General features: G+C 42.3%; 1 protein-coding gene across 10 annotated transcripts in view; it reads right to left on the reverse strand.

Annotated features, from left to right (window-relative positions):
• The window catches only part of spire1a (spire-type actin nucleation factor 1a), a 73,092-nt gene that overhangs the window by 42,231 nt on the left and 5,768 nt on the right, over window positions 1-25,093 (reverse strand). For all 10 annotated transcript variants that reach the window (XM_088600727.1, XM_088600729.1, XM_088600730.1 and 7 more), the window contains exon 2: window positions 22,681-22,712. In XM_088600727.1, coding sequence (XP_088456853.1) covers window positions 22,681-22,712 — 32 coding nt within the window. The remainder of the gene's footprint in view (window positions 1-22,680; window positions 22,713-25,093) is intronic.

The following is a 25,093-nucleotide window of genomic DNA, read 5'->3' on the forward strand; positions in this document are numbered from 1 at the left end:
ATCATACCCCAACAAAGGAAATGAGTGACTATAGCACGCCAGATTGAAAACGTGCTCAGAGTGAATGTGGTTATTGTTTCTCTAAATAAGAATCTGCAAAGCTACAGAGTGTAGCATCTAGCTTTTTCAGTATTATTTTTCTGGATTTGATTAATAGGATATCATTATTAAAAAACAAACCTTTCCCATTCTGTTCCCATCTTTTCTCTAAGGACACATCCTCACCATCATAATGTCCATAAACCTGGTGCATTAGCCAGCATTGACTGAAAGCTTTTGGATTCATTTTTTTTATAATTAATCTTTATATTTTTTAAATATTCTTTTAAAAACACAATTCCCAGGTAAAATAAAAATCATCCCATTTGATGCTTTTCCTGACCAATAAAAAGCACCCTGAAGAACAGATTTTATTTAAAATCCAAAGATAAGAACCTTCAATTTCAAAACACAAATCCACTGTACTCTTTGCTGGTTACCACTGGCAGGGAAGATCATACAGTCTTATTTTTTAGGAGATATACGAAATGGAGCATACAGATTAAGAAACTTGTCATATGCATCAATATCGAAAATTGTGTGGTCAGGTTTTCATCGTGTTTAGCAATGTATAGTAAACACCTTGTCACATTTTTAACCGAGAGCAGCTTTTAACCTTCCTGAACAGAATAGAAGCCCAGCAGTAAGAACCTTCATCTTGGGGAATGTGAAGAAACAGAAGTCATTATCTTCAGTCATGTTGTCAGTCACGTCTTGGTGTTGTTTTGTTGTTAAAGCAGTGGATACTGCGATTACTACATTTTTTTAACTAGAACTTTCATGCTCACATGTGTCCTAAGGTTAGGAATAACCTCTATCAGGGCTGAGCTGTCTAATCCTTTTAGAGCGAAAATATGCCCCAAAAAAATCATTTTCAGATGTTTAAAAAAAATCCAGCGGCACCAGCAGTTTTTGTCATATATAGTGAAATGAATGTCATTCACATAAAAACTTTCTTTAATTCAGTCAAGTGCTACAGTACTCTGATAACGACTCCTCTCTTCTAATTACTTGGCTTGCGTTTGCCAGTCAAAACACTCGGCAGAGAAGGCAGCCAGATTCGGGGCTCATTTTCCTTTTTTTCCTGGCAGAGCTTCCAAGTCCCACCAGGCCATAAAGGGTTAACTGGAGACCAGGGATAATGAAATGGCTATTGATCAGGGAGCCGCCAATCTGCGGGATCATGCTCAAGAAAAATGCTTGCGAGCTAAGAATAGCATGGGATAACTCCACAAGCAAAAGCCGCATAATCACATTTCATTCTTGGGTTCCCAGAATTACAATGAAATAATTCGCGTGGGGCCCTTTAAACAGGGCATCTAAACTGTTTGGACTGGTCATTGCAGCAACTAAACAGAGACCAACCCATGTGTCCTGGCATCTACAAACAAGGAGAAAACGGCGTTTCTAGTATTATAGTAAGAATATTTTGCATCGAGTCCTCGTATAGCATCCTCCATTTGGGACTAAAAAGGTTTGTATTTTTTTTTTGTATAAGCTCTTAGACCCACGAATGCATGTAGTTGCTCTTCTCTGGACTGATTCGAGAGCAACAACGATTTTCCTATAAAACAGTTAGACAAAGATAGAAATGATGTGAAGTCTTTTTTTAGCAGAGCTCTAACTCATGAACTAGATCTCTTGCTGGAGCTTTGGGGAAAAGGGCAAGAAAATCCAAGTCTGGAAATTGCATATTTTCAGGCAACACACATCATTCTCATCCCTGCTGTGAGGGTGTAAAAGTTCTACTAGCGAAAACAGGGCAAGAATTGGGAAGAAGCATAAAGGACACTGATTCTATCTATCCAACCCTCTTCTAACTTCTTTATCTAATACAGAGCTGCAGGGAGCAGGAGCCTATCCTAGCAAGCAACAGGCGCAAGGCAGGATACACCCTGGACAGGGCAGGCACACAGACACAAACATGCACACACCCAATCTTCTCTTCCCAGCATGTCTTTGGGCTGTGGGAGGAAACCCATGCAAACGCATGCAGAACAGACACACTTCACACAGGTAGCGCTCTAGACATTGAACCCACAGGGCCCCAGCACTGCAAGGTAGAAATGTTAACCACTGCTCCCCAAGATGATTCTACTTTTACTTTACCGTTAAGTCTCTAGAGCACTCCCAAATTTTCTGTGAATGGGTGCTAGTGCAACCAAGTTGGAATATACACGTTGTACAGTATGTACAGTACTTAATCCTGGGTTGGGCAGGTGGATTCATATGCCTGGAATGTCAAACTGAACTCCAAACCACAGCTGTAGAACCACAAGACCTTTTATCAGGGCTGACTTCCAGTGAACACCTTTGGTAAATCTTTCCACAAAGGCTCTTAGGGTAATTATCTGTTGATACAATTAGTAAGGCACATTTGTTTTAAACAGGCGTGCCCTTTCCTGAATACCAGAGTAACTCCAGAGAGAGGACACCTGGCCCTGCTCTAAGCTGGGCAACACAAAAACATACTTTCTTACTCAGCATTTTACTTCCATACCATGGACTACAATACCAAAAGTGAACTGAGGAACTATATACACGGAGCATCAAAAGAAACTTCTCTACTTTTGCACACATATGTTTCAAGAAAATTAAAGTGTATTTTTTTTTTAATACTGATTAAATGTTTGTTTGTTTTTTGTCAGGGTTTTGATCAACTGATTATTCAACACGCTCAAATGACTCTGGCGGTTGTAGAAACCCTAAATCGGGCTCATATGCGAGAGAGTTAATTAGGCACAGGCCGAATATCGGGCCAGGTGAAAACTAAAATGAAAAAAACACAAAGGTAATAAACTGCCCGTTTCTCAAAAGAGCAACACCTTCACTCCATCAGCACGCTGTAGCAACACCTCTGGTGGACATGGCCACAGTGGACCAGCTCCTCTTTAGTGATGAGTCCAGGGTGCACGGAAGCTGCCATCAGCAGGTGTGATGAAGACATACTAATTAACAGCGATATGTTAATTGTGACTAGCAGAGCAGTCAGTGGGGAGGTGAGGCTCAGATGATCTGGATAGTGTTTAGCAGCCACAGAACTACCGCTTGTAGTGATTGATGGCCACCTGATTGCACTGCACTGCAGCCTGCAGGTGCTAACTGAGATTAAGTTTTGGGAAATCGCTTGCTGCCATTCCTGCATCCAATAGATGACACGACACGAAGCATGTGCAGAGTTTGATGCTATGTATGTTTTTCCGATACTCCTTCTAATGTTCAGATCCTAGAACAAAAAAAAAAATTACATTACTAAAACTGAAAACTAAATCATTTTCTCAATCGTAATTCCAGTTACTTGTCTCAAACCTATTAGTAGAATATTACGGTCTTTCCTTTTTTCATATGTCAAGTAGGGGCAAATTACGAGTATGACAAACCTAAGCAAATGTTCGTGTGAAATGGCCCATTTAAATGAAAGCAATGTTTGAACTAACATTAAAATATGAGTTCAAGATTTCCCATTGGCTGTAATGAAACCCTTGAGATACAAGGATGGGCTTTATCTGTGCACTAGAAGGCAGAGATAATCAGCTGTTGTAAAAACAGCACAATCCTAAATTTATAGGCATTGCTCGTTGTGCAATCCATGAGCTTGGTTCACTCTGAATTAATTAAATGTCAGAAACATGATGCATTAATTATTCATTTATGGGTACTAAAATAGCCGTTTGCAATTATGAGTGGTCACTTCTAATGGACTGCAATTCCAATGATAATAAGGAACACTAGTTTCCTCAAATAAGAATCAGACAAGTCTGCATCGTATTGGTGTGAAATAGACCACTGCAGGCTGTTGTCATGGTCCTTAATTCAATTTTGCAGCTGGAGAATACTGTATCTATTTAAATTGAAAAACAATATTAAAATTTGATAAAGAGATTTCATTAAAAAATGAACTTGCAAAACATTTATCACCATTTCCAAGCATCAAATCATTTTTTTTTTTCATTTCAAAGCACAGGTTGGCCATGATGTCTCAAGTAAGCGTTTCCGTGGGGATTTTAGAGTGTGTGAAAATCGACAACACCCACTCAGGAAAGAGGAATGCCGTTGTGAAGAACACCAGGATGCTGCGCTGGGTATTTGGCAGCATGACTTTACACAGGACTCTTGAAGGAAAATGTATGGTTTAATATTAATTGCAGTACTGTAACATGGAAATGAGAACAGCAGTCTTGTAAGCTCTCCGGATCCAGAGAGAAAACTGTTTAAGGAAAGAAAGTAGATAAGACTGGCCAATCACAGGACCCAGGTCTCAGTATAAGTAAAGACGCCCTCTGCAGTCAAAACCAAGCGCATGAAGCTTCACGACCATTCACCCATTAAGCAGAAAGGTTACTCCCTTTTAGGGTGGGACAAACCAGAACCCATCTGGTAATCACAGGGGGCACACACGTAAAGGAACAATTAACAGAGAGACTAATTATCTTAAACCCAATGGGTCTCTGAGATGAGGGAGGAAATCAGAATCCGGAGAAAACCCAGATGCCATAGCGACAGACCCTTATAAGTTCAGGATGGAACTCTGGACCCAAAAGCTTGGAGGTTGGCTCCACTGCCTCATTTCTGAGCCTCTGAAAATCGTAGCACTGTATTCGTGCAACAAGACCGTCACAACAGCAGTTTCATTGATGCCGTCTTTTAAAAACTCTGCACCGGGCAGAAAGATTTCTATTATTTTCGGATGAGCCCTGTGAACAGCTGAAGAGACCTTGCACCGCCTTCCAGCACTCTTGATGAGGTCTGGATGTTGACCAGACTTCGAGAAGCCCTGCAGAGATTTCGCTCTGCTACACATAATGGAGATCGGACTCTTTGAAGCAGAACCAGAGATGAAATGTAGGAACTCAGAACAGTGTATGTGAGCACCCCTGATCCATGGGCACACCTGTGGTTCTTTGCTTCAGAAATTTAAGATTATTAGGGTTAATTTGGATTACTGTTATTCCCATTAGCACTAAGGGAAGGAAAACCAGGACTGGTAAAAAACTGGTAAACAATCTAGGCTTCAGATTTCTGTGGCATTTACCTCGTAAGCAGGACTGCAAAGCAGCCATTTGGCACAATGATTTCCTTAGGACAAACACCGGGACTGAATTATGTTTCCTTCGGTGCAGTAAATTAGTGCAACCAATTTATCGTTTTCAAAATGTGTGATGAAAGCTTTGGATACCAATTTGCTCCACATATACAGCATACACTGGGCCTTTACTAAAAGCCTCGAATCACTGAATGTAATTGGAGGACTTCTCAAAAGGAGGGAGAGAGGAAAGAAGCCGAGGTGAATAAATGCAGGATATGCAGCACTGCAATTTAAGTTCTCTAAATCTCTCTCATCTGGACCAAATCCCCCACAAATCAAAAGGATTACTGTTATCCGGGCTCTGTGTTAGTGCTTGGCCCGTATGTCGCTGTACAAAAGTGAACCTGTGAGGAAATGAATGAGGCTCAGTGTGCTGAAGAGGTTCCACGCACAGGTTTTCCATTTCCATGGATCACAACCCTCCTCCTGCAGGAACACCATCTTCTGTTTCCAGCTCAATCCTCAATCACAGGCTCATCGATTGCAGTTTTCCCCATTCGGGGCATATTTGAGAATTTGATTTTGTTGGTACTTGTAATTGGTATGAACCCTGTACCAGTTCCTGAGTCCACGTTCAGGTGCGCTGCTTGAGACGATACAAATCGGACCTCAGCAGAAGGAAAGACTGATTACGGGTGTCTCATACAGTGTCACTCCCACTGTGGGCATGCCTGATTCACTGTCCCTCCCACGTGTCAGTCCATCATCAGCTGTTCCACTAGGAAGAGCTGTTTAGTCAGAAATAATGCCCCTTAGGTTGATAAGAGGCTGCATCAAGTGCTGCTGACTGAAGTTGTTGGAAAGAATACCCTTGAAGTCAGAGCTTTTTGACACTCAGGACTGAGAGGACAAACAAGTTCAACAAAAGTCTATGCCAAGCAAGCAAATCAATGACGGAATCGATCAGCACTGGAGATGCGGAGCGCCGATGGAACGACAATCAGCAGTGACAGAACTCCTCCAGGACCACGGCTGGGAACCACTAGCACTGCGTATTCCGACTCCCTGGGGTCAGGATTCCAACTGGCAGACAGCGCAAGGCATCGCATTTCTGTCTGCGCCAAAACACTTCACAATAAACAAAACAGACAGCATGCTGGAAGACTGGCTTTGCACCACCATGAAGAGTAAAAAAAGAGAAGTGATGCAAGGCCGAGTCTCGAAGGCTATAATAGATGATTTTAAGGACTGGCACCTGGCTGTGTTTCTTCTTCTCTCATGATCACGGAGTTGAAGTCCAATATTTCGGTTTGGGCTACTTTACAGCTTAGTCAAGGCCTAAAGCACTGACTAGAGCACAGTTCTGCATCAATATATAACAGAACAGAAATGTCAGGCATGTGGGGTAGCTAAAAGACGAAGCACAAGTAAACTGAATTTCCACGTATATAATAGCATTTGTACTTCCGGGAAGTCTATCCCAGTAAACTCATGATGAGGGGAGATTTCACCTGTGCAAACCCTGCCCTGTGAACAAGAGAGGCCAGCCTTGGGCCCTCGGTCAGAGAAGAGGCAGGAGCTGTAGCTGATTCTACACAGACTGCAGTTACACACTTGCCCCCCACCCCCCTTGAGCAGTGAACAGTGGGAAGAGAGGGAATGATGGGAACAATGGGTGCCAGCTGGTAACCCTACGGCAAAGAACAGCAGGTGTGCCCGTGGATTCGGGGTGCTCGCATACACTGGTCCGGGCTCCTACGTTTCATCTCCGGTTCTGCTTCAAAGAGTCCGATCTCCATTATGTGTAGCGGAGTGAAATTTCTGCAGGGCTTCTCGAAGTCTGATCAACACCCACATGACTATTACCAGCCAGGTTAGTAACAGTTTACAGTCTTCCTATTAGAAAACATAGTAAGTAATGGTGCGCAGGTTACGCTCATAACAACTGAAAACTACAAAAGTGTACACACATGGACAAACCGATTCCAGAGAGTGCACCCAGTATACCATATGTACCCACTGTACCGAATCTACCCACTGTACGCTATATCCCCAATGCACCAAATATAGAGTTCAAATTCTTAAGAGATGCCAGCAACAAACGTTTGATATTAAATCAAAACTATCAGCTCCATTAGGACCTCACGTAACATTTTTTTCATTCCATATAAATATAGATGAACCTCTTGCAGTAGTTCTGCGTTTTTCCACTATTGCTCTGGTCTCCTTGCAACACCTCAGACAAGCACTTCTGTACAAACATTTACACAGGTCTCAAATTCCTCAGAACAGCAGACACCAAACCTGGCTAAAACAAATACCAAAAGTCACTAAAGATTACTTCCTGTCAGAATAGTACCAACATATAGTAACTTCCCTTACTAATGCTTTCAAACATGAACAAATATTCAGACAGGTGGAAGTGGAGAATTTAAAGCAAAGGATGTTTTGACAAAACTGAATAATGCACTAGGTAGGCCACACTTCAGCAGTTTTGTACAAATGCGGTCACCATGTTACAAAGAAGAAAAAATAATTTTGAATCAGTCCACAGAAGAGGGAAAATGATGTATTCCAGAGCTCAAAGGATTGTTCCACTCTTACTAACTAAAAACATCTTTTAGGTTTTTGAGATGAGCTCTTTCAATCAAGTGAAAACAAGATGGAAGTGCGTTTAAATCTAAAAACAGAAGGCAGTACTTACCACACAAAGGGTAGTGGGAATCTGGAACAAGCTAACCAGCCACGTTAACAAAGCCGATACCCTGACTTCATCCAGAAAACATCCCGATAAGATCCTTGGATCAATTAGCAATCATACGAGCTTGGTGGTTCAAGTGACGTCCTCTCATTTGTAACTTTGTATGCATTAACACTATTCCTTTTTAAAAGAGAAGGGTTTTTAAGTAAATTGTAATCTGCGATTGCTTTATCGCACAAGATGGTAGTTTACCGAACAACAGAAAACTCATTCCTACCGTTTCAGACTTGCACGGTGTAATTTATCGTTACATGTTGCAAAACACAATGACAGATACCTTCACCTTTCAGCAAGACAGAGGCATCAGCTTCAAACGATTTTAAATGTCACCATTACTAACTAGCCCTTCTTTTACAGTGGTTTACATATCTCTTTCCAAAGGTTTAACAATCTACATGTTTGCAGGATGTTACCTAATTAATTTAATTAACAAATATTTTGGTTCTGCAGCCTCCCATCACAACTTGGAAAAGCAACATGGAACGCATGCCACCTTGGAGAGCCTGCACTCGGAAACTTTACAACATTGCAGCTCAAGCTCACAAAGGTCCCATTGATGTCTAAAAACGCAACCAATATTCTCTACAAGACAACATTTAGTTTCCCATGTGAAATCGACTCTTGAATTCAAATGGAGACGGGGAGGGAGGCAGCACTCTGGGTATTTTCAAATTCAAAGCCAGTGCTGAGAGACAGCGCACCACAACAGAGGAGAAATGGTATAGCGCAGGAGCATACTCAGCTTAAATTAAAGCCGAATAACAGTACTTATTTTCATAGGTTTCCGGTCACAAGTCTGATAAAGAGAATAACTGCTCGTGTCTGATCTGGGGTCCCTACAACAGGTCTGTGCTTTTTCTTCAATTGTTCTTTTAATCTAAGGCCGGCTTCAGTTTAGCTTTAAAGAGCAGGGCTGTAAAGTTGGCACATTTTTCCCCCCGTTTCTCTCGTCTGGCCCTTGAGCATGTCCGCTTTGCAAGTCTTCAACTCCTCACCCTGAGGTCGCACGCCCCTCTCACTTAACACTGTCTCTCGGCGCCTCCTTCCACCTCTCCTCTGTTCCCCTCCTACTCCCCATGGAAGACTCCCATAATCCAAGGCACCCACATCGCCTGAGCCGAGCCCCTTTCATCTCCTCTTGCATTGTTGGAGCTGCCTGCAGTATACAAAAGGCCCTGCCCATCTCTGCAGACACAGACCTATACAGTAGATGCGTTTCCCTGCTTTTGTTTGCTGTTGTTTATGTGGATGGCTGCCTGCTATGCCTTCCGGCATGCAGGGGCAGCAACATCTGTTACAGTTACCGTAACATTCGTATTTTACAGGACAGGGTTGTCAGCCTTGTGCCCGACCTCCAGCATGGAGGACCTGGCGCCAGACGGGGGACACGAACCCACTACCCTGAGATGATGAGTCTCATGCTCTACCAACAGAGCTAGTCGGGCCCCTGTTGTTCGTGTACCTGTAGTTAATTTGAACTCTGTGGTTTTTCTTCGGTGTGCAGCAGCAGTAGGGAGATGCCCACGTGTGTAATGCAGCAGATTTGAGAATGATGCTCTTCACACTACACAGCCAGATTCAGATAAAGAGTGAAATATCCAGCATTCTACACTCTTGGTGATTTTACATATTCCATTCCAGGACTATATACCCTCCAATAAAAGGCAATCTTCAACATATCCCACTTTAGCTAAACCTGTGCACTTCCCTTTTGCGTCATTAAATACTTTTATCCAATTACTAACCACAATTATTTTAAACACTGCGATTGCGATTATTGTAAACTACCAGTCTGTGGAAAAGAACACTGCTGTGATGTCTCATTCAAGAACAAAATAAACGCGCAATTACATACGCAATCATCTGGGAAACTAATGTGCATTCTGGTCCTGCAAACAGGACCTGGGAACAGCTTAATTATAAACTGGGCTGGAAGGACTCTGAAGGCAAAATCTCTCAGAGTTGGGAAGTGAAAAGCAGCTCACCTTGCTTAGGGATGGACACAAAGAGTTCAGTCCAGTCCAGGTCTGAGATGAGTTAAATTGTGACATAAATGGCTGTTTCCAGTCAATACTGAAGGAGACACACACAAGGTGTATTTCCCCACAACGCCCTCAATTACAGTGTTACAGAGGGTTAGCCCTGTGTTAATACCATGATTGAGGGTTTACGAGTTTACCTTTTGGCCCAGTGGCTATTCCTGAGGATGTTATCCCCGCCTTTCAGATGCAGTATTTTTGAGGTGTCATGTACAACAAGGGTATTTAAAATTCACTCAAGCCAGGTCAGGAGTAATGACCCCAGAAGAGTCAGATTTCTACAATATGCCTGATTTCCAGGTTAAAAAAAATAAAAATCTTCCACAAAAGGCAAGTTTAAAGGGTTGTTACACCACAAAAAATGTGCAGGCCTTAATAATAAGGTAAGTCGTCACGTTGGCACAGAAAAACACTTTAAAAATACCAGGCACTAAATAAACAAAACAGCACAAAATTAAGTCACAGAATCTAAATTACGACTACAAATCTGATACAGAAGTGCTCCTTTTCCTCAAACAGATCAGTCACTAAAAACAAAAATGGTGACATAAGAAGGAAATATTTGACAAAACAGAACTTCTTCACACTGGACACACAAGGGTTGGTCTAGAGACTCCCTGGTCTGGGAATCACGAGACACAGAAGGCCAAGATGAAGAATCCCTTCTTTGTTACACTCTGTCAGTATTTCGTTACACTCTAGAATACCCCCAGAACACACTGCAGTCATTACAGCCTGACCTGGCACCGTTTCCAGCAATAGATTCAGTCATCACGTCCCAGGTTGCACAGAAATCCCTCAGATTCAGAGAGCAGTCTTTGCTGCGTGCGCCCAGGTGGCACACAAGTGGTGTGCTTTACTAGAATGCCAGTTTTCTGACATTTCACAGGCCACCTGGCTAATATGCTGAACATTTTGCCGCCATGTTCTCATTCAACCCCCTTGCACCCGGTCTAAACCATATTCCCAACACACTCTTAAGTAAGGAACATCTCTTCACTAGGCTTCCATTCAAACATACTAGAAAAAAAAAATGCTCCAGGATATATTTAACTCCACCGGAGATAAAACTGATGAACAGCTCCTCAAAACAAGAAGGAGCATCTAAGCCACTTCGAAACACGAACAAGAAACACAGAACAGCAGGAGCCAAAGTGACCCTGGTGCCTGTTCTGAAGCACAGCGCTTCAGTCTCTCTCTGTACACAGAGGATGTTCTCTTACAGTAACAACCAGCCGCGTTACAAAACTAGCCTCAACTCGGACAGATGAGTAATTCAATTTATCAAGCAGTCCGATGATCATCTGATATTGCAACATGACCAATATTTCCGGGGCATGACATTTTTTTATGCTTAGTATATTTTGTTCTTTTTTTAAAAACTGTGCGCCTAATTGGGCTCACAAAGAAACGTTTTATTTTAGTTTGTTGACCTCTTAAGTCATAAAGAGGTCTGCCCCAACGCCTATTCCCTGCGACAAATGTATGAATTGAACTACTCTTTCATCTGTTGATGGCAATGGTTCCCAGCCCTAGTCCTTGACATCCAACTAGTCCTCCTGGAGTTCCCCCCCCCCCAAATGAGCCGTCTTAAAAAGTTCCAAATTATTGTAACTGCAAGAACCATCTCCACCTGTTTAAGGACAGAAAACCACTGAAAAGGTCAAAACAAAGCTCTTCGGCTCAATTCGACAACCGATCGCTCAGCTGGAATGACAGCCAGTAGCCAGGCCTTCAGGCCCGGGATCAGGAAGAGGAGGTTTAGAGCAGTGCGTTCTCCGGACTGTAGCCGAGAGCACATCTTGCCTGGGCTTTGTTCCAGCTCAGTTCTTATTAAGGCTAACTCATCTCGAGTGGGTTGCGAACAGCAATTAAAAAGTTGCATGGGTTTCAAAATCTCCCTCCTTCACATGTGAATTTAAGCATTGGAGCGTTTGATACAGCATCATTTCCTTACTCGTTTCATTCTTAAAAGTACATATAAATGTTTTAAGAGAAATAAAGTCCAGTACCAAGCACTTAAAAAGCAAGTTAAGGAGAGAATGGAATTGCAACGTTTCTTCAGAAAAACATGTGACAGAGGAATCAGGCAATGCCCTTGGTGTAAGTGAAGTGAATATATATTACTGCGACAGAAGTTAAGGCTTTTCTTTAAAACCTCCCGATGCTCAAACCAAATGCAGCACTCCACAGAAAGGAAGAAAAATAATCCCAAAATCTGTGGCTATTGCCGTGCACTTTTAGAATGGCACACAACGTACAATAGCAGCTCTGCTAGGTCTCTCACTCTCTCCATGAAGACAGAGGAAGCTAACTTCTTTCGTATCCCTGCAGGACCCCAGACTGCTGAACACAGCTGTACTCTCAGTTCTTTCAACTCTCCATTGAATTAAGGAGACTGACAAACAACCATTATGGTCAGCTTTTAAAGATTCTTGGCATACCACACAAGTAACAGAGGTACTATTTTTTTAAGCTCTTGATCTGGATGCTGCTCGTTGACTCAGTCTGGTAGTCCTTTTGCCCTTTGCAAGTTGTTCGAACATGAGAAAGGTTAGAAACAAGAGGCCATTCAGCCCATTTCTCACTGTTTCCACGGTGTAAAACTAACTGCTAACTAGCTGCTTCAGTTGGAACTGTGTACATAAGAGGTAGGTGTCCCCACAGGCTGAATCATCATTGTGCACATTTAAAGCACTTATGCCCCTGTTTTGCTGCACCATCTTTTTATAATTTAGCACAAAGCAACTTTTTTCAGAACAGCAAATTGTTATTCAGTCCTTGGTTCATTCTGGGTAACTCCAAATGCGTAACAACTGAATGAAATGCAAATATGCACTTTCTCCTAAAGGAGAAAGTCTTTTGCTCATGAACTGTTCAGAGGTACAATCAAATACAGAAGAACAATTACAATATAGTTAATCTTCTGGAGGGGGATGCCCAGCCACTTTCAAAATGGGTCCTTAGAATTCAGGAGTTTTCCATTACAGGTCCAACCTTCATCTTCAGAGAACTTCCAAGAGTCATGCAAAAGAAAACACAAATTAAACTACTGCATGAAAGAAGGGTCATGAGGAAAAATGTTTATCGTGAATAGTGAAAGAAACATTTGGTAAACATTATAACATGTGGCACACTCTACATACTGTAGACTATAGGAGATGAAATATCTTTTTGTCTTTCACAAAAGAGCAGGGAGTGGCTCAGGAATCAGCTCTCAGGCAGAACTTCAGTCTTGTTCATCAGAGCCTCGAGGCTCTGTGTCACTGAAAAGTCCACGCCTCCAAGGTCTCTGATCACCAATACAGATCCATCTAATTTCAGATCAAACAGGTCAGTTAGAAGAACAGATCTGCAATTCCTGTGTCAGTAACTAGTTTTCTTTCTTAAAACATTCAGTTTTAGCTTTCACTCTTGCTGGATTATATTCTCAAGGAAAATGTTTGAAGGGCCTTGTTACTATGTAGTCTGATGTAGCATGAAGGTTTAAACATTAAAAGCACCCAGGTGAAATGATCAAGCTTCTCCACCGGGGTGAGGGGGAGGGGGGCTAAGGCTCACTGACAGGCCCTTCCCACTAGAGAACACCATCTGCAGATCTGCCTTAATGCCACCGCAGCTCCACCAACAGAAATCGTTTGACTGGGAAGCAATTTCAAGGCAAGTCAGCCTGGTTCAGCCTGCCCAGAACACAGCTGGTGCGCATAGTCAAAGATAGCCAACTGGCTTGTGCTGAAGCAATTTAAGGATACTATCCAAAATCCATCCACCCACATTCCTGACTCAGCTCATTCAACACGGGCAACACAAAAGAAGGAAAAATTCTGGGGTATCACTTTCAGTGTTTTGAGGAAACCCCCACACACATTCCAGCAAGCATCAGTTTGGCTCAGTCTGGTCTTATTAAATTGTGCCTGCAGACAGCTGTAGCTTAAACAGCTCCTTCAGGTGCCCAGTCCTGCACCAGCCCTGTGATAGAATGTTATACACAGGCACTCTTACGTCTTCCTGCTATCACACTGTCAGGTGCGTCATGATTCTGCAGGACCAAACAGCTCCATATTCTTTGGACCCCTTTGCGTCTTTAAGAGATTAACCTCTCAAGATTGTTAGGTCTCACAGGATAATACAAACTCAAAGGCTACATCAAACACTGCAGCTGAGTCCAACAGCTCACAGAGATTATTAGGGTTATATAATTTGATTAGCCAGTTGCACCTCGTATAGTAGCACGGGTTTGCCTTTTCACTGCAACACAGTGAAAATGATTCACTCCAGCTTCCGAAGAGGATGCGCATACTTCTATATGTTCTATTGCATCATGAAACGGATGGCAGGGAACCCACTCAAAAAGTACTGCATTGCAGTGAAAAGGTCAAACAAGCATTGAAGGCAACTAGAAAAAAAAAGACCGTGGTAATTACAATAAAATATCAGTATGATGACTTTCTTAAAATTGTGACAGGGTATTGCCTTAATCCATAAGGATTATTATTCCACCTCATCATCTCTAAAAGACTGATGCTCTTTTTTAAAGTCATTTACAAGCTTTTCACCCTTTCGCATTCGGGAAATGTATACTTGAAATAAGCAGCCTACAAAGTGGAGTTCAGTTATTCACACTGGAAAGAGATTCCTTGGGCTGGCACAGCTGTGCCAATGTCCAGCACCTTCATTTACTGCACGTAGAGCAGAAGAGGGACAGCACTCTTCTCTCGCAATGTAAATCACCCCCCCCCCCCCAAATGTGGCAACTATATCCATCTTCAAACCACTTTATCCAATTCAGGGTCACAGCCTATCCCAGCAAGCAACGGGCACAAGACAGGATACATCCTGGATGGGAAGCAATTCCATCACTGGGGACATATGGTCACGCCAGGTCTAGTTTTCCCTGAAGACAATAAACCTACGAGTATGTCTTTGGACTTTGGGAGGAAACAGGAGCACCCAGAGGAAACCCATACAAATACTGGGAGAACACACAAACTCCATTTTCATTATATCTAGCTATGCATGGGCTCTAAACTGTAGCATAGTGCTCTGAAAGACCATGACTGAATAACTGAAATTGAAAAACAAAAAAATCAGCTTTGGTTTGAGGAAAACCATTCACCGCCCACATTAATCCATGTTATGTCATTGAAGTTTCAGGTATATTATGGGCGGGATGCTTGCGATAATCCAATCATCCACTGCTAGACGTTGCCGATTCCTGGTAAGGACTGTAGCAACAAGAGTCTGTTCCAGAGGATCTAGGACTTGATGGGACTTGGATCCTTTGCTAAGTACATGCACTCCAAGAAAAGTTCAACCCCTCCCCATTAACCAAGATAACATGGCTCTGGGGAGGTGAAAGGAAAGAGGAGCACTGGGCAAGACCCCAGGGACACCAAGGAAGAACATACAAACTCCACACAAAAGGTGTCCCAGTCCAGAATTGAATGCAGGACCCAAGGAACAGTGAAAGATCAGCACTATTGGACATTCCACTCTAATAAGGATAATACACATTAAAAGAATTATTAGTGGATATGCCTGAAGATTGGAAACCTAATTCTGTCTCAAATACAGGATATACTGTAGAGGACAAAAACTCACACGGCAGATTCCTGTTAGGCCATGACTTCATAACTAAAGCAACTGGTATCAGCTTGAATGTCTTGTAAACAAGAAGTGTAAAAGGTGCAGTCCATACAGCTGCACTGTTAGCTAGTTTTTCACTGAATGTTTTCTGGGAGCAATCGAGCACACAAGAACAACAACTTTGACTCTACCAATTGATTTGGCCCTTTAAAGTTAATCAACAAAGACTTCAAATGTGAGGAACTTATGTCGGGTTTATAATCTTTATCTGGGAACCACACTGTCCATCGAGTCCCCAAAACCCACAGGAAACACTCCACTGCGAATTTCTGAAATAATAAAAATATGTCCAGAACAAGTTCCACTATAACATCACTAAAAATACTCTGTTCTATTACTGTTAAGATTCTGTTTTTCTTTACTAAGAGATAAATCCCATGGAAGCAATTAAGAAAAATCCAATCACTATCTTAATCAAATCATTTCCAATACAGTTGTTTAGCTTCATTCTTTTCAAAATACATGTGGGGGAATTAAGTCCTTGAAGGTTTGAGTGCAGCATCATTGCAAGATTTTATTTTATAGTAAAAATAAGATCTCTTTTCAGTGCTGAGTATCCATTGCTAGTCATTGTTATTGCCAATGTGACTTATTAAAAGGGTGTCATATTAACGGTAGGTTTTGGATTATATTCTATACAATACTAAACAAAAAATAAAGGTGCTCCAAACTGGTGCAGCGTCTGCAACAGAGCTTCAGAAAGATGTTGAAGGGGGACATAAATCGTCACTCCTCCACCTCCGAACCGCATGACTGCTCATCAGCGATCCGCAGACAGACAGCTCTGATCCTCCCAGCTACGGTGCACGCACTCAGTCACCCACACCAGATGACCTCGTCTCAAAGACCATCTCAGGACACAGACAGGCGCCATGCAAAAGAAAAGTATTTCTGCTCTATTTCCTTGTTGAGACGCATGGTTTTTGTGCCCAAAAACAGTGACACTACCTTATTAACACCTAAAAAGCACTTTTGCTGGTTTCATAGATGGGGGGATCTAACAAGAAGCCCTATGTACTTTCTAAAAGGTCACCCAGTGCTTAGCCCATCCCACAGAAGGGCTTTAATCTGATATTACTCTCTGTATTCTGCCATCAGCCAGCAATTCCCATATCTGCAGCACGTGTAAAAAAAACTGCAGAACCAAGTGCATAGATTTTGCACACTCCGAACTGCGTCTCAGAAATTCTGCGGTTCTGGCTTTTCAAAGCCTTCCCTAGATTTTCTAGCCTACTGTACTTCACTGCACTACGCCATACTTTGATTTTTGTTCATTCCAAGTCTAAGCCTAACTCATGTTCCTCCAGATCCCCCTTTCAGACTTAGGTTTAGATCCTAATCATAGCACATCCAGACAAATACAGGTATCTTACAAGGACGTTTATGGCTTGTGGGCTAAGAACATGCAGCTGCAATGACTTGTGGGACTGGATATCAATTAGCTCTTGCTGTTTCACAATGCAGAGGTAGGTGGAACCCTGTAAACAGATTTCTAGTTCCATGTTTCAGACTCTCTTTAGCTCTCTCCACCTCTCATAGCATTGTGAAACAGCAATAACTCACAATCACTCCCATCGGACCATTCTTGGAAATGGTTATGAAACTCCAAAGTATAACTTTCCCCAGAAGAAACATTTATATTTCAATATCTTGAGTTTTCTTTTTTAAGAAAAATCGAGAGAAATAATTTGAGGCATTCGTGTACAGCAGTGGTCAGGGCTCTGTATGGGAGGCAGCTGTAATATCTTTGAGCAAAGTACTACACTCTAATGCCCCGTTGTATAAACTGGGCTCTAAGCCGTCATTATAAATGACGATTTACTCCACATTTATGTACGTGGTTCAATACAAAACAGTGGAAGAGTTTTATTATTCATTAGTTTTTTAAAAACCACTTCTGCACTCAAAAACAGTCACTGGGTGAGTAAACTTCAAAGCAGGGGATTACCCATCTGTGAACAACATGCGTTAAACATTTACTAAATTCCCATGAATAAATCAACACAGAGCACACTAAGAAGTATCAAAGTCATGAGACTTGAAGGATGTTTCAGCGCCTGCAGGTCAGCATCGCACACTGAAGATCTACTGATTGGTTGACTGCAGGGACATTCAGAAGAGCACAGCCCGGGCCGAAATAAAACCAGCGCTGACCAGCTGAACAGCGACAACACTGAACACATAAGGCAAAGGCACAACATCCATGTCAAAGCGCAACGGTATGCCAGCATTTGTAAAGGACAGTTCATAAAAGCTTTGGTTTTTAATCGAGACTTTGGGAGGACAGAAGAACAGTTACAAGTGAAACAAGGTCATTCGGCCCATCGGTTAGTTAATAGCTATTGGATTCAAGGATCTCCTCCAGCCACTTCTTGAAATAAACCAGCATATCGATTTCGATAACATGGCTAGGTAGCTTGCTCCATACTCCGACAACTATTTGCGTAAAAAAAAAAGAGGCCCTTCCACTGCACAATCTCACGGAGGTGGTTCGTGAAAAAATATGGCGTCTCGGCTTTAACAGCGGGGCTGGGTAGCTTGTTCCAGACCCCCACATCCCAAGAGAACAACCACTACTTCCAGAAACTGTACTGTTCTTCACACCCCTGTGTTAAACTGTAATGTACTCTGCAAGTCCTACATGACTAAAACAACGAGTCCCTGAAGCACTGCTCCATGTAATTATCCTGTTTCGCAGAGAATAAAGGTGAGGCTCCAATTTACTGCTTGCAATTAAGACAATGAATATTTATTTAATGTTCTGCAGGAAGCATAAACTACACTTAACAGGCAGGCAATATTTCTCATGGGGTAGGACAAATGAGCACCCTTAACACTCCCACGCTCAGCACATATTCCCAGTGCACAGGAAACTGCAAGAGCCTCCGAACTTACATAACCACAGAGAATTCCTTCAGGGCATAAAACACGAGGCAGATCTCGGGCTTCTGTAGGAACAAGCGGCTGCTGTTCTTGCTTTGAAGCAATCTCCTCCGAACCCACATTTCAAAACATCATCATAAAAACAACGGTTTTCTTCTAGGGAGAAACCAAACGGTTGGGAAGAGAGTTGCAAAGCACAGCAAGCACAAACCCTCCATCTGGTTTTTGACCTCTTACACCAGCTGAGCACTGAAAATGTATTTACAGTAGTTTTTCCAACTCATGACTGCTAACTCACAAAGCAGATCGTCTTGGGTGATCGAAGGGTAAACTTCCAATTCCTAACTTTCATGGAATCATTTTCACTCTGACATCTTTATCGCTGCCTATTTCTTTTAAAGACCAGGATGTTTAAGGCACCTGAAAACTCCGTATAAAAGCGACTGCTTGGCAGTAGCAGAAACAGCAGAACTGGAATGAGGTGTGGCTGTCTTGTGAGGACTGGCAATGCATTTCCTTAACTCTGCTTCCAAATGTAATTTATTAAAGGCTATCCTGCAGCTAAGCAAAGAGTTTGGTTACATTTTGTACCACTAACGTGCTTCTAATTTTAAATGCAGGCAATGAGATCTAGAGGTTTCGGAACAAACCGCCTCCCTCAGCCCACATTTTCCTCTCAAATTTACTATTAACCAAGAAGCCACGGCAACTGTGTGCCACAATCTCATCCCAGCTCACATCCATCCAAAGAGCAGGTGTTCCAAGACCCAGCAGGACCAGACAAACAATTCCTCTGTCCTCTAACAATAACCCTCCCCTTGGCTCAGAAACCTTCTGACAAGCACTGTCCTATTTCATTCAGCACTGGGAGAGCGGTCTTCTTCCGTTTCATCAAGAGAATAACTATTTCCAAAGAAACACAAATCATGACCATGGTACAAAGTCAACATTTAGCTTAGCGTATAAAATGAAGAACCGTGCCCCGACATCTTGATAAAGGGTAGAAAACTGCTTGGGTCTTTAGCAGACATTGGGTGAAGCTTTTGCTTTTTTAGTACACTACGTTTTTGAATACAAACCTTTACTTTTGTAACACCCAAAATTATGATTCAGAAATTACACGAATAAATGTTAGAATGTAAGACTACTGGAAACTGCCTCTACACACTATGTAGATACCAAACATGATAAAAGGTATTTGTTTTTTCAATTCATTTGAAATGTTACCCCTTTAATTTGGTGTAGAAAACTTGCTATTCTAACTAAACTGTTAGATTTGATTGCACGGGCATTGCATTGTGTTATGAACTTTAAAAAAAAAGCATCTTGTTCTGAATGAAGCAACAGCATATTATAATAACAAAACAGCGCAAAACATTTTCCAGAAGTTGTCTTTGGGGGATTTTTAAAATTAAATGTTTAAATGAAACCTTAAAAAATATTAAATGGGTTCTTGGTTTTTAAATATTATGAATTACTTTCTAATTTGAAAAGCACAACGTAGGGCCTTTGCTTCAGGTCTGCTTAGTCATTCATGGGTCACCTGAAGTCATTCTACTGATCCCATTGACCTCTTCAGCAACTGACCAAAGGGATGAATTAAGAAAGCACTGGCAGAGAAACCTACACTTGGATGTATTTAGCTGGCTTTTAATTCCTCGCCAAGCAGCAGTGGGTTAATCCTTTATTTTCTTTTGCTGTGGGGGAGGGGTGACCACTGGGAAACAGTCCAGTGCATTCAGGCAGGTTGTAAAGAATGCACAACAAGGCCGAACCAGGGAACACCAAACCCCAGACAGGGCTGAGCTGTGGGATAACAGTGTACACAACTCCAACTAAAGAGGGTATCTACCAACAAGGCCTTATATTACTCTTGTTTTATTTTACAAATAATAAATGGTAAGACAAAACAGATGAGAATCCATAATAAAGCTGTCAAAACTTAAAAGGAAGCAAAGCTTTGTTAAAAGTGGAGGCTTTATCAGTTGCTCATTAACAGACCTACTGTACTATAAAAGGCTGAAGATTGAAACGGGTGTCATCTAAGATGTCCATTTTTCTGACATCACCTGGGCACTAATCAAATCAGATCCTGATGGGCAGACGTCTTTCCATGGATCATATGCTCACACCATTCATCGTACAGCAGTGCAGAGCTCTCGTTGTGGCTGTGGGCCGGGGTATCAACACAAAAACCGCATTTTGTGCCTGAGAATTGCTAGAATCCCCACTCACTCAGGCTGAAGATCACAACTACTTTTCACATGCGTTGGCCAATTAAAGCAAGCTGAGCAGAGGAAGTGATGAAGTTTGTCTAAGGGCAGCACGTGCTTGAGATACCTGGCCCTGTCTAGCAGAGAGAGACCAAGGTTTTAGGTCACCTGAGCATCTCCATGTCAAGTAGAACAGTCCAAGAGACTCTACACATTGGAATGCAATATATAAACCTATTTTCTAGTATTAAAGCAGCTTAGTGAGGATTTATTCATCCGGTTTGTGACTCTCTCTTTCTAAACTAGACGTGCACACCAAGCGTCTCCTGTATTTGCCCATCTGCTCGCCCAGTGCCAGCTCCCCGATTGGTCTTTGGGAAGCGACTCCAGACTGCATCCGATTGATCCAAGAAGATCGGATCTTGAAGGAGATCTGGAACAGCCACACCTACTGAACCTACTCGGGTTTGTCTAATACACTGTCCCCTGGCTGCAGCAAAACACTGAAGAGAGAAAGATCGGCCCCATCTTCTCTATTTATTTCCATAATCGTGTCTCTAATGATTGACACCTGAAGTAGGCTCCACAGCCGAAACTCCGTTTTTCTTTTCCTTTGCAGCCTACACACGCAGACACAGCTTCCTACTACTGTGCAGGGGGCAGTAGCTCAGATACGAGTGTGTGTTTGCTGTGGTTAGGTTGCTCCTCCTCCAGCGAAGAATTCTGCAGCGTCACTCTGAAAACTAGCGCTGCCAGGTTGGGTACAAGAGAAAAGATTTAAAGTAATCGTCCTTGAATGACTGGCTCTCCATCTGTTAAAAGAAGTAATCTTGCAGAGTGACATTCCCTTTGCTGCCGAATCTTTGGAAACATCTGTAATTGGAGCCACCGCAGGGAGAACTACATATAGCACGATTCAGGTCCCTGAAGACTGCATTCCGACAGGTTGTTCCAGCACAAAAAATTGCAACAAGATGTTTCCAAGATGACAATTACAGTTCGAGGGGTGCTTTTTAAAATTCGGCCAATGAAATTATATACAATAGCTCAAACAAGCGTAGTGAAAGTGGCATGTCTGACTTGATTCTGCGTTACCTGTGGCCATTCGTTGTTTTTTTTAACCATAAATCCCGATTTCCTTGTATGGAAGCTACCCACAGGAACGACGGCACAAGACCATGACAGGAAAGAAATGTGCACAGATGTACTGTAAGTGCGGATGAGCTGGAATTGGCCCGGAGGGTGTGACTGTGTGGTGGATTGCTAATGGTTTCACAGGGAGGGAAATCATAGCAACAGCCAGGGAGTTCCACAAAAATGATTTCACTTAGCCTGCATTACACCATCACAGCCTAAGGGTGATAACTGGCAAGAAAGGAGTGTTCGTAATCAGGACCTGCACAAATAATTATTGCGCTTCCAGACCACAAGAAGTAAGTCACGGGCAGCTGGGAGTATGAAGGGCAGTGCAGGTTTTGACCACCTTCTGTGTGGAGTCTGCATGTTGTTGGGATCGAGTGACTTTTCTCTGTGCCAGTGAGTTTCCTCCCATTTTCCAAAGACCTACTGGGAGGGAAACAAAACCTCTAAATGTGGGTGAGCGTCCGGTGATGAACGGACATCTCGCCCAGGCTGTGCTCCTGCCTGGTGCCCTGCGTTTCCAGGATAGGCTCTGGAATGCAGACCCTCCCTGTGAATAAGACGTTTTCCGATAATGGATGGATGGATTGGGTGGGGGGGGGGGGGGGGGGGGGAATTTTCTTCCTTCCCAGTATTCACCACAATACACAACCTTCTCTGTAAAGAAAGGGGGCTCACAATTTCTTCCACGCAAGAAGGATTTCAGCTTACTTACAAATAACCAGTACATCCTGACAGGCAGAACCAAGTATTTTAGAAGTCAGTGCAATCGTTCTGCACGATGAATGTTAAGTGCCTTCGTGGGATTGATAAATTAAAGATGATTAAAAAAAAATCAAGCTAACATTAAACTGTGAGATTAAAAGCTACACTTCAGGAAAAGCGTTCACAATCTATACGCATCCGATGAAGAGAACAGAATGAGTCACTTACCTCCGATGCTGTGCAAGGGGATGTAGGTTTGCCTGCAGAAAGAAAAAGAAAAAAAAAAGACATTAAAATAATTACATCCAGAGGAGGAAGGGGAAACAGCACAGGAGCTAAGCTAAACCTCGTTTACTTCCAGGTTGTCGAGGAAGTTGGGTACCTCACAGCCATGTGAGGCCAGCCATGAATTTCTGAAGTATAAACATTACAAAATGAAATTGATACAATTGTCAGACTTCTAGTATTTAAAGATTTTAAAAATAGCCTTCCAACACTGAAACAGTAATCTTTTCAGGACATAAGAAAAGCCTGAATGCCCCATTTCATTTCTAACCCATCTAGTGCACTTTAATCCTTTTAAGGCTCCTTTCGGTGTCCACATTTTCTTCATCCCCATCTTTAAATGCACCTGAGGCTTGAACTTTTTTTCTACATTCGGACTCAGAAAAACAGAAGATGTAAAGTACTTTCTTCACATAATGTTCCCACATTGATCCTGCCTTTAATGTCTGTGGTTGCCACGGTAACCAACTCCAATGACACCCGAGAGGGAAAGGTCAACATTGAGCAATCCCACACAAAGTTGCTGTTGTTGTTTTTGGCAGCCACATGTTAACAGCACGTTTTAAATTTCCGATTTATGAAGTTGCTCTGTGCATCCAACGGCTTTAAAATTAGGTCGGCATTGTTGAGTTTCAGAAACTTTCTGAAAGGTTTTTTTAAATCCAATGAGTCACATTTGTGAATAATTGTACATTCCCAACAACCCCCCCGACCCCCCTCCCCCAAACATAAAAACAAGTGCACCTTGGTACATATTGTATATGAACACAGACATTGTGTTCTATCCTTTGTGCTACTGCATATGATGTTAATATCGGACTCATCATCACTGGGAAGTTTTTTTTTCCCCTCCAGGGATCACTGATAAACATCTGTTGAGAGGAAACGAGCACTTTCTAGAAACCTACAAATGGCTGAAAGGTATACCACCAGTACCCTTTAATTAAGCCATTTAAAAAAAATGCAGCAGCAACATAATTAACAACAGACGCTGGTTTATTGAAATGTGCCGCAAACCTCTCGACTCCTTTCCGTTTCCAAGTACGTTTGCTCGTACGTTTCTGAAAACAAAACAGAACTCCGCTGGCCATTAAGCAGTGTTCAGTGGATCATTTACAATAACTGTAGAGCACAGCCTGCTGCCACTTTTCCCCCTGTTTTAACAGTATTGCCTTCCTGAGGTTTGCTAATGAGGTTAAGTCAAGTAATAAAAGAACAGGACCTTTTTTTGGCTTCAGCACAGACTCCAATGTGACCTGATCCAAGACGTCAGAATCCAACCCAGTGGACAGGATCCACAGGGAAACACATACCAGAGGACACAAGTGGAAACTAGGTGGAAGTACTTTTGCAATGGAAGACAGGAAGCACTAGTTTAGGAAAAGGGTTGTGGGAGTCTGGAACTAGCTACCCAGCTATGCTGTCAAAGCCAATACACTGCCATCTTTCACAACATGGCTAGAAAAAATCCACAGAACAATTAGCTACTAACTACTGGTAGTTAGTATAGTATTACTATAGCATAGTTTATGTTCAGTGGTGACAGAAAATGCTAAAGTTACATTTTTTAAATATTTGAAATGAGTTGACAGTACCTACCCCTTAGGTTTCAAAAGAACTTGATAACAGAGCAGAGCACCCAGACAGGTTCTAATGCTCCTGATCTTATCGTTTTCTACTTTCACCAGCAGGGCAAGAACCGCAACAAGGCACTGCAGATGGGAACCGAGCTCTCAAAACAGTGCCTTTCTGTCATTACATTCCTGCCAAATTCCCCATATTTAGCAAACCTCTCAATCAAGTAACAGCTTTCATGTAGTGCACATTCTTTGGGAAGTAAAAAAAAAAAGTGAGGTCAAACCTGCAGAGATAGAACCCAAAATCCTATCACCTCACAGACCGGCAGCCTTAAACTTTAAACTCTCAAAATGTTAGAAACTCGAAGGATTTCTAAGGACTGATGAGAGTACTGCCACGGGAAAGACCGTCTTTGAGTCGATAGGAAGTCCTCCGTTTGCAGCCAGACTAATTTGGCTGAAGAGCCTGCTCACAGTGATTATTTCTATTGCATATAAACACACTCACACAGTGCGTGTTATACACCATGCCATCCAGCTGTTCTGTGAAAACAAGCACAGGAGTCTAGAAAGGCGATGATTTGACATCAGATGCAGGCCAATAGGGTTTAAAGCCTACAGTCCTAGCAGCTTGGTAACAAAACTGATTATGTTTCTCTGTAAAAAGAGCTTCTTTACATAATAGACATATGAAGTAAAGTATAAAGTATTTTAAGATTATATACTTTATACTTTGCATAATAGATTTGCCATGCCACAGTTTGTCAATTTGATCATCT

This window comes from Lepisosteus platostomus, chromosome 12 (assembly GCF_059453375.1).
Source record: "Lepisosteus platostomus isolate fLepPlt1 chromosome 12, fLepPlt1.hap1, whole genome shotgun sequence".
In the NCBI taxonomy this organism is placed as follows: Eukaryota; Metazoa; Chordata; class Actinopteri; order Semionotiformes; family Lepisosteidae; genus Lepisosteus; species Lepisosteus platostomus.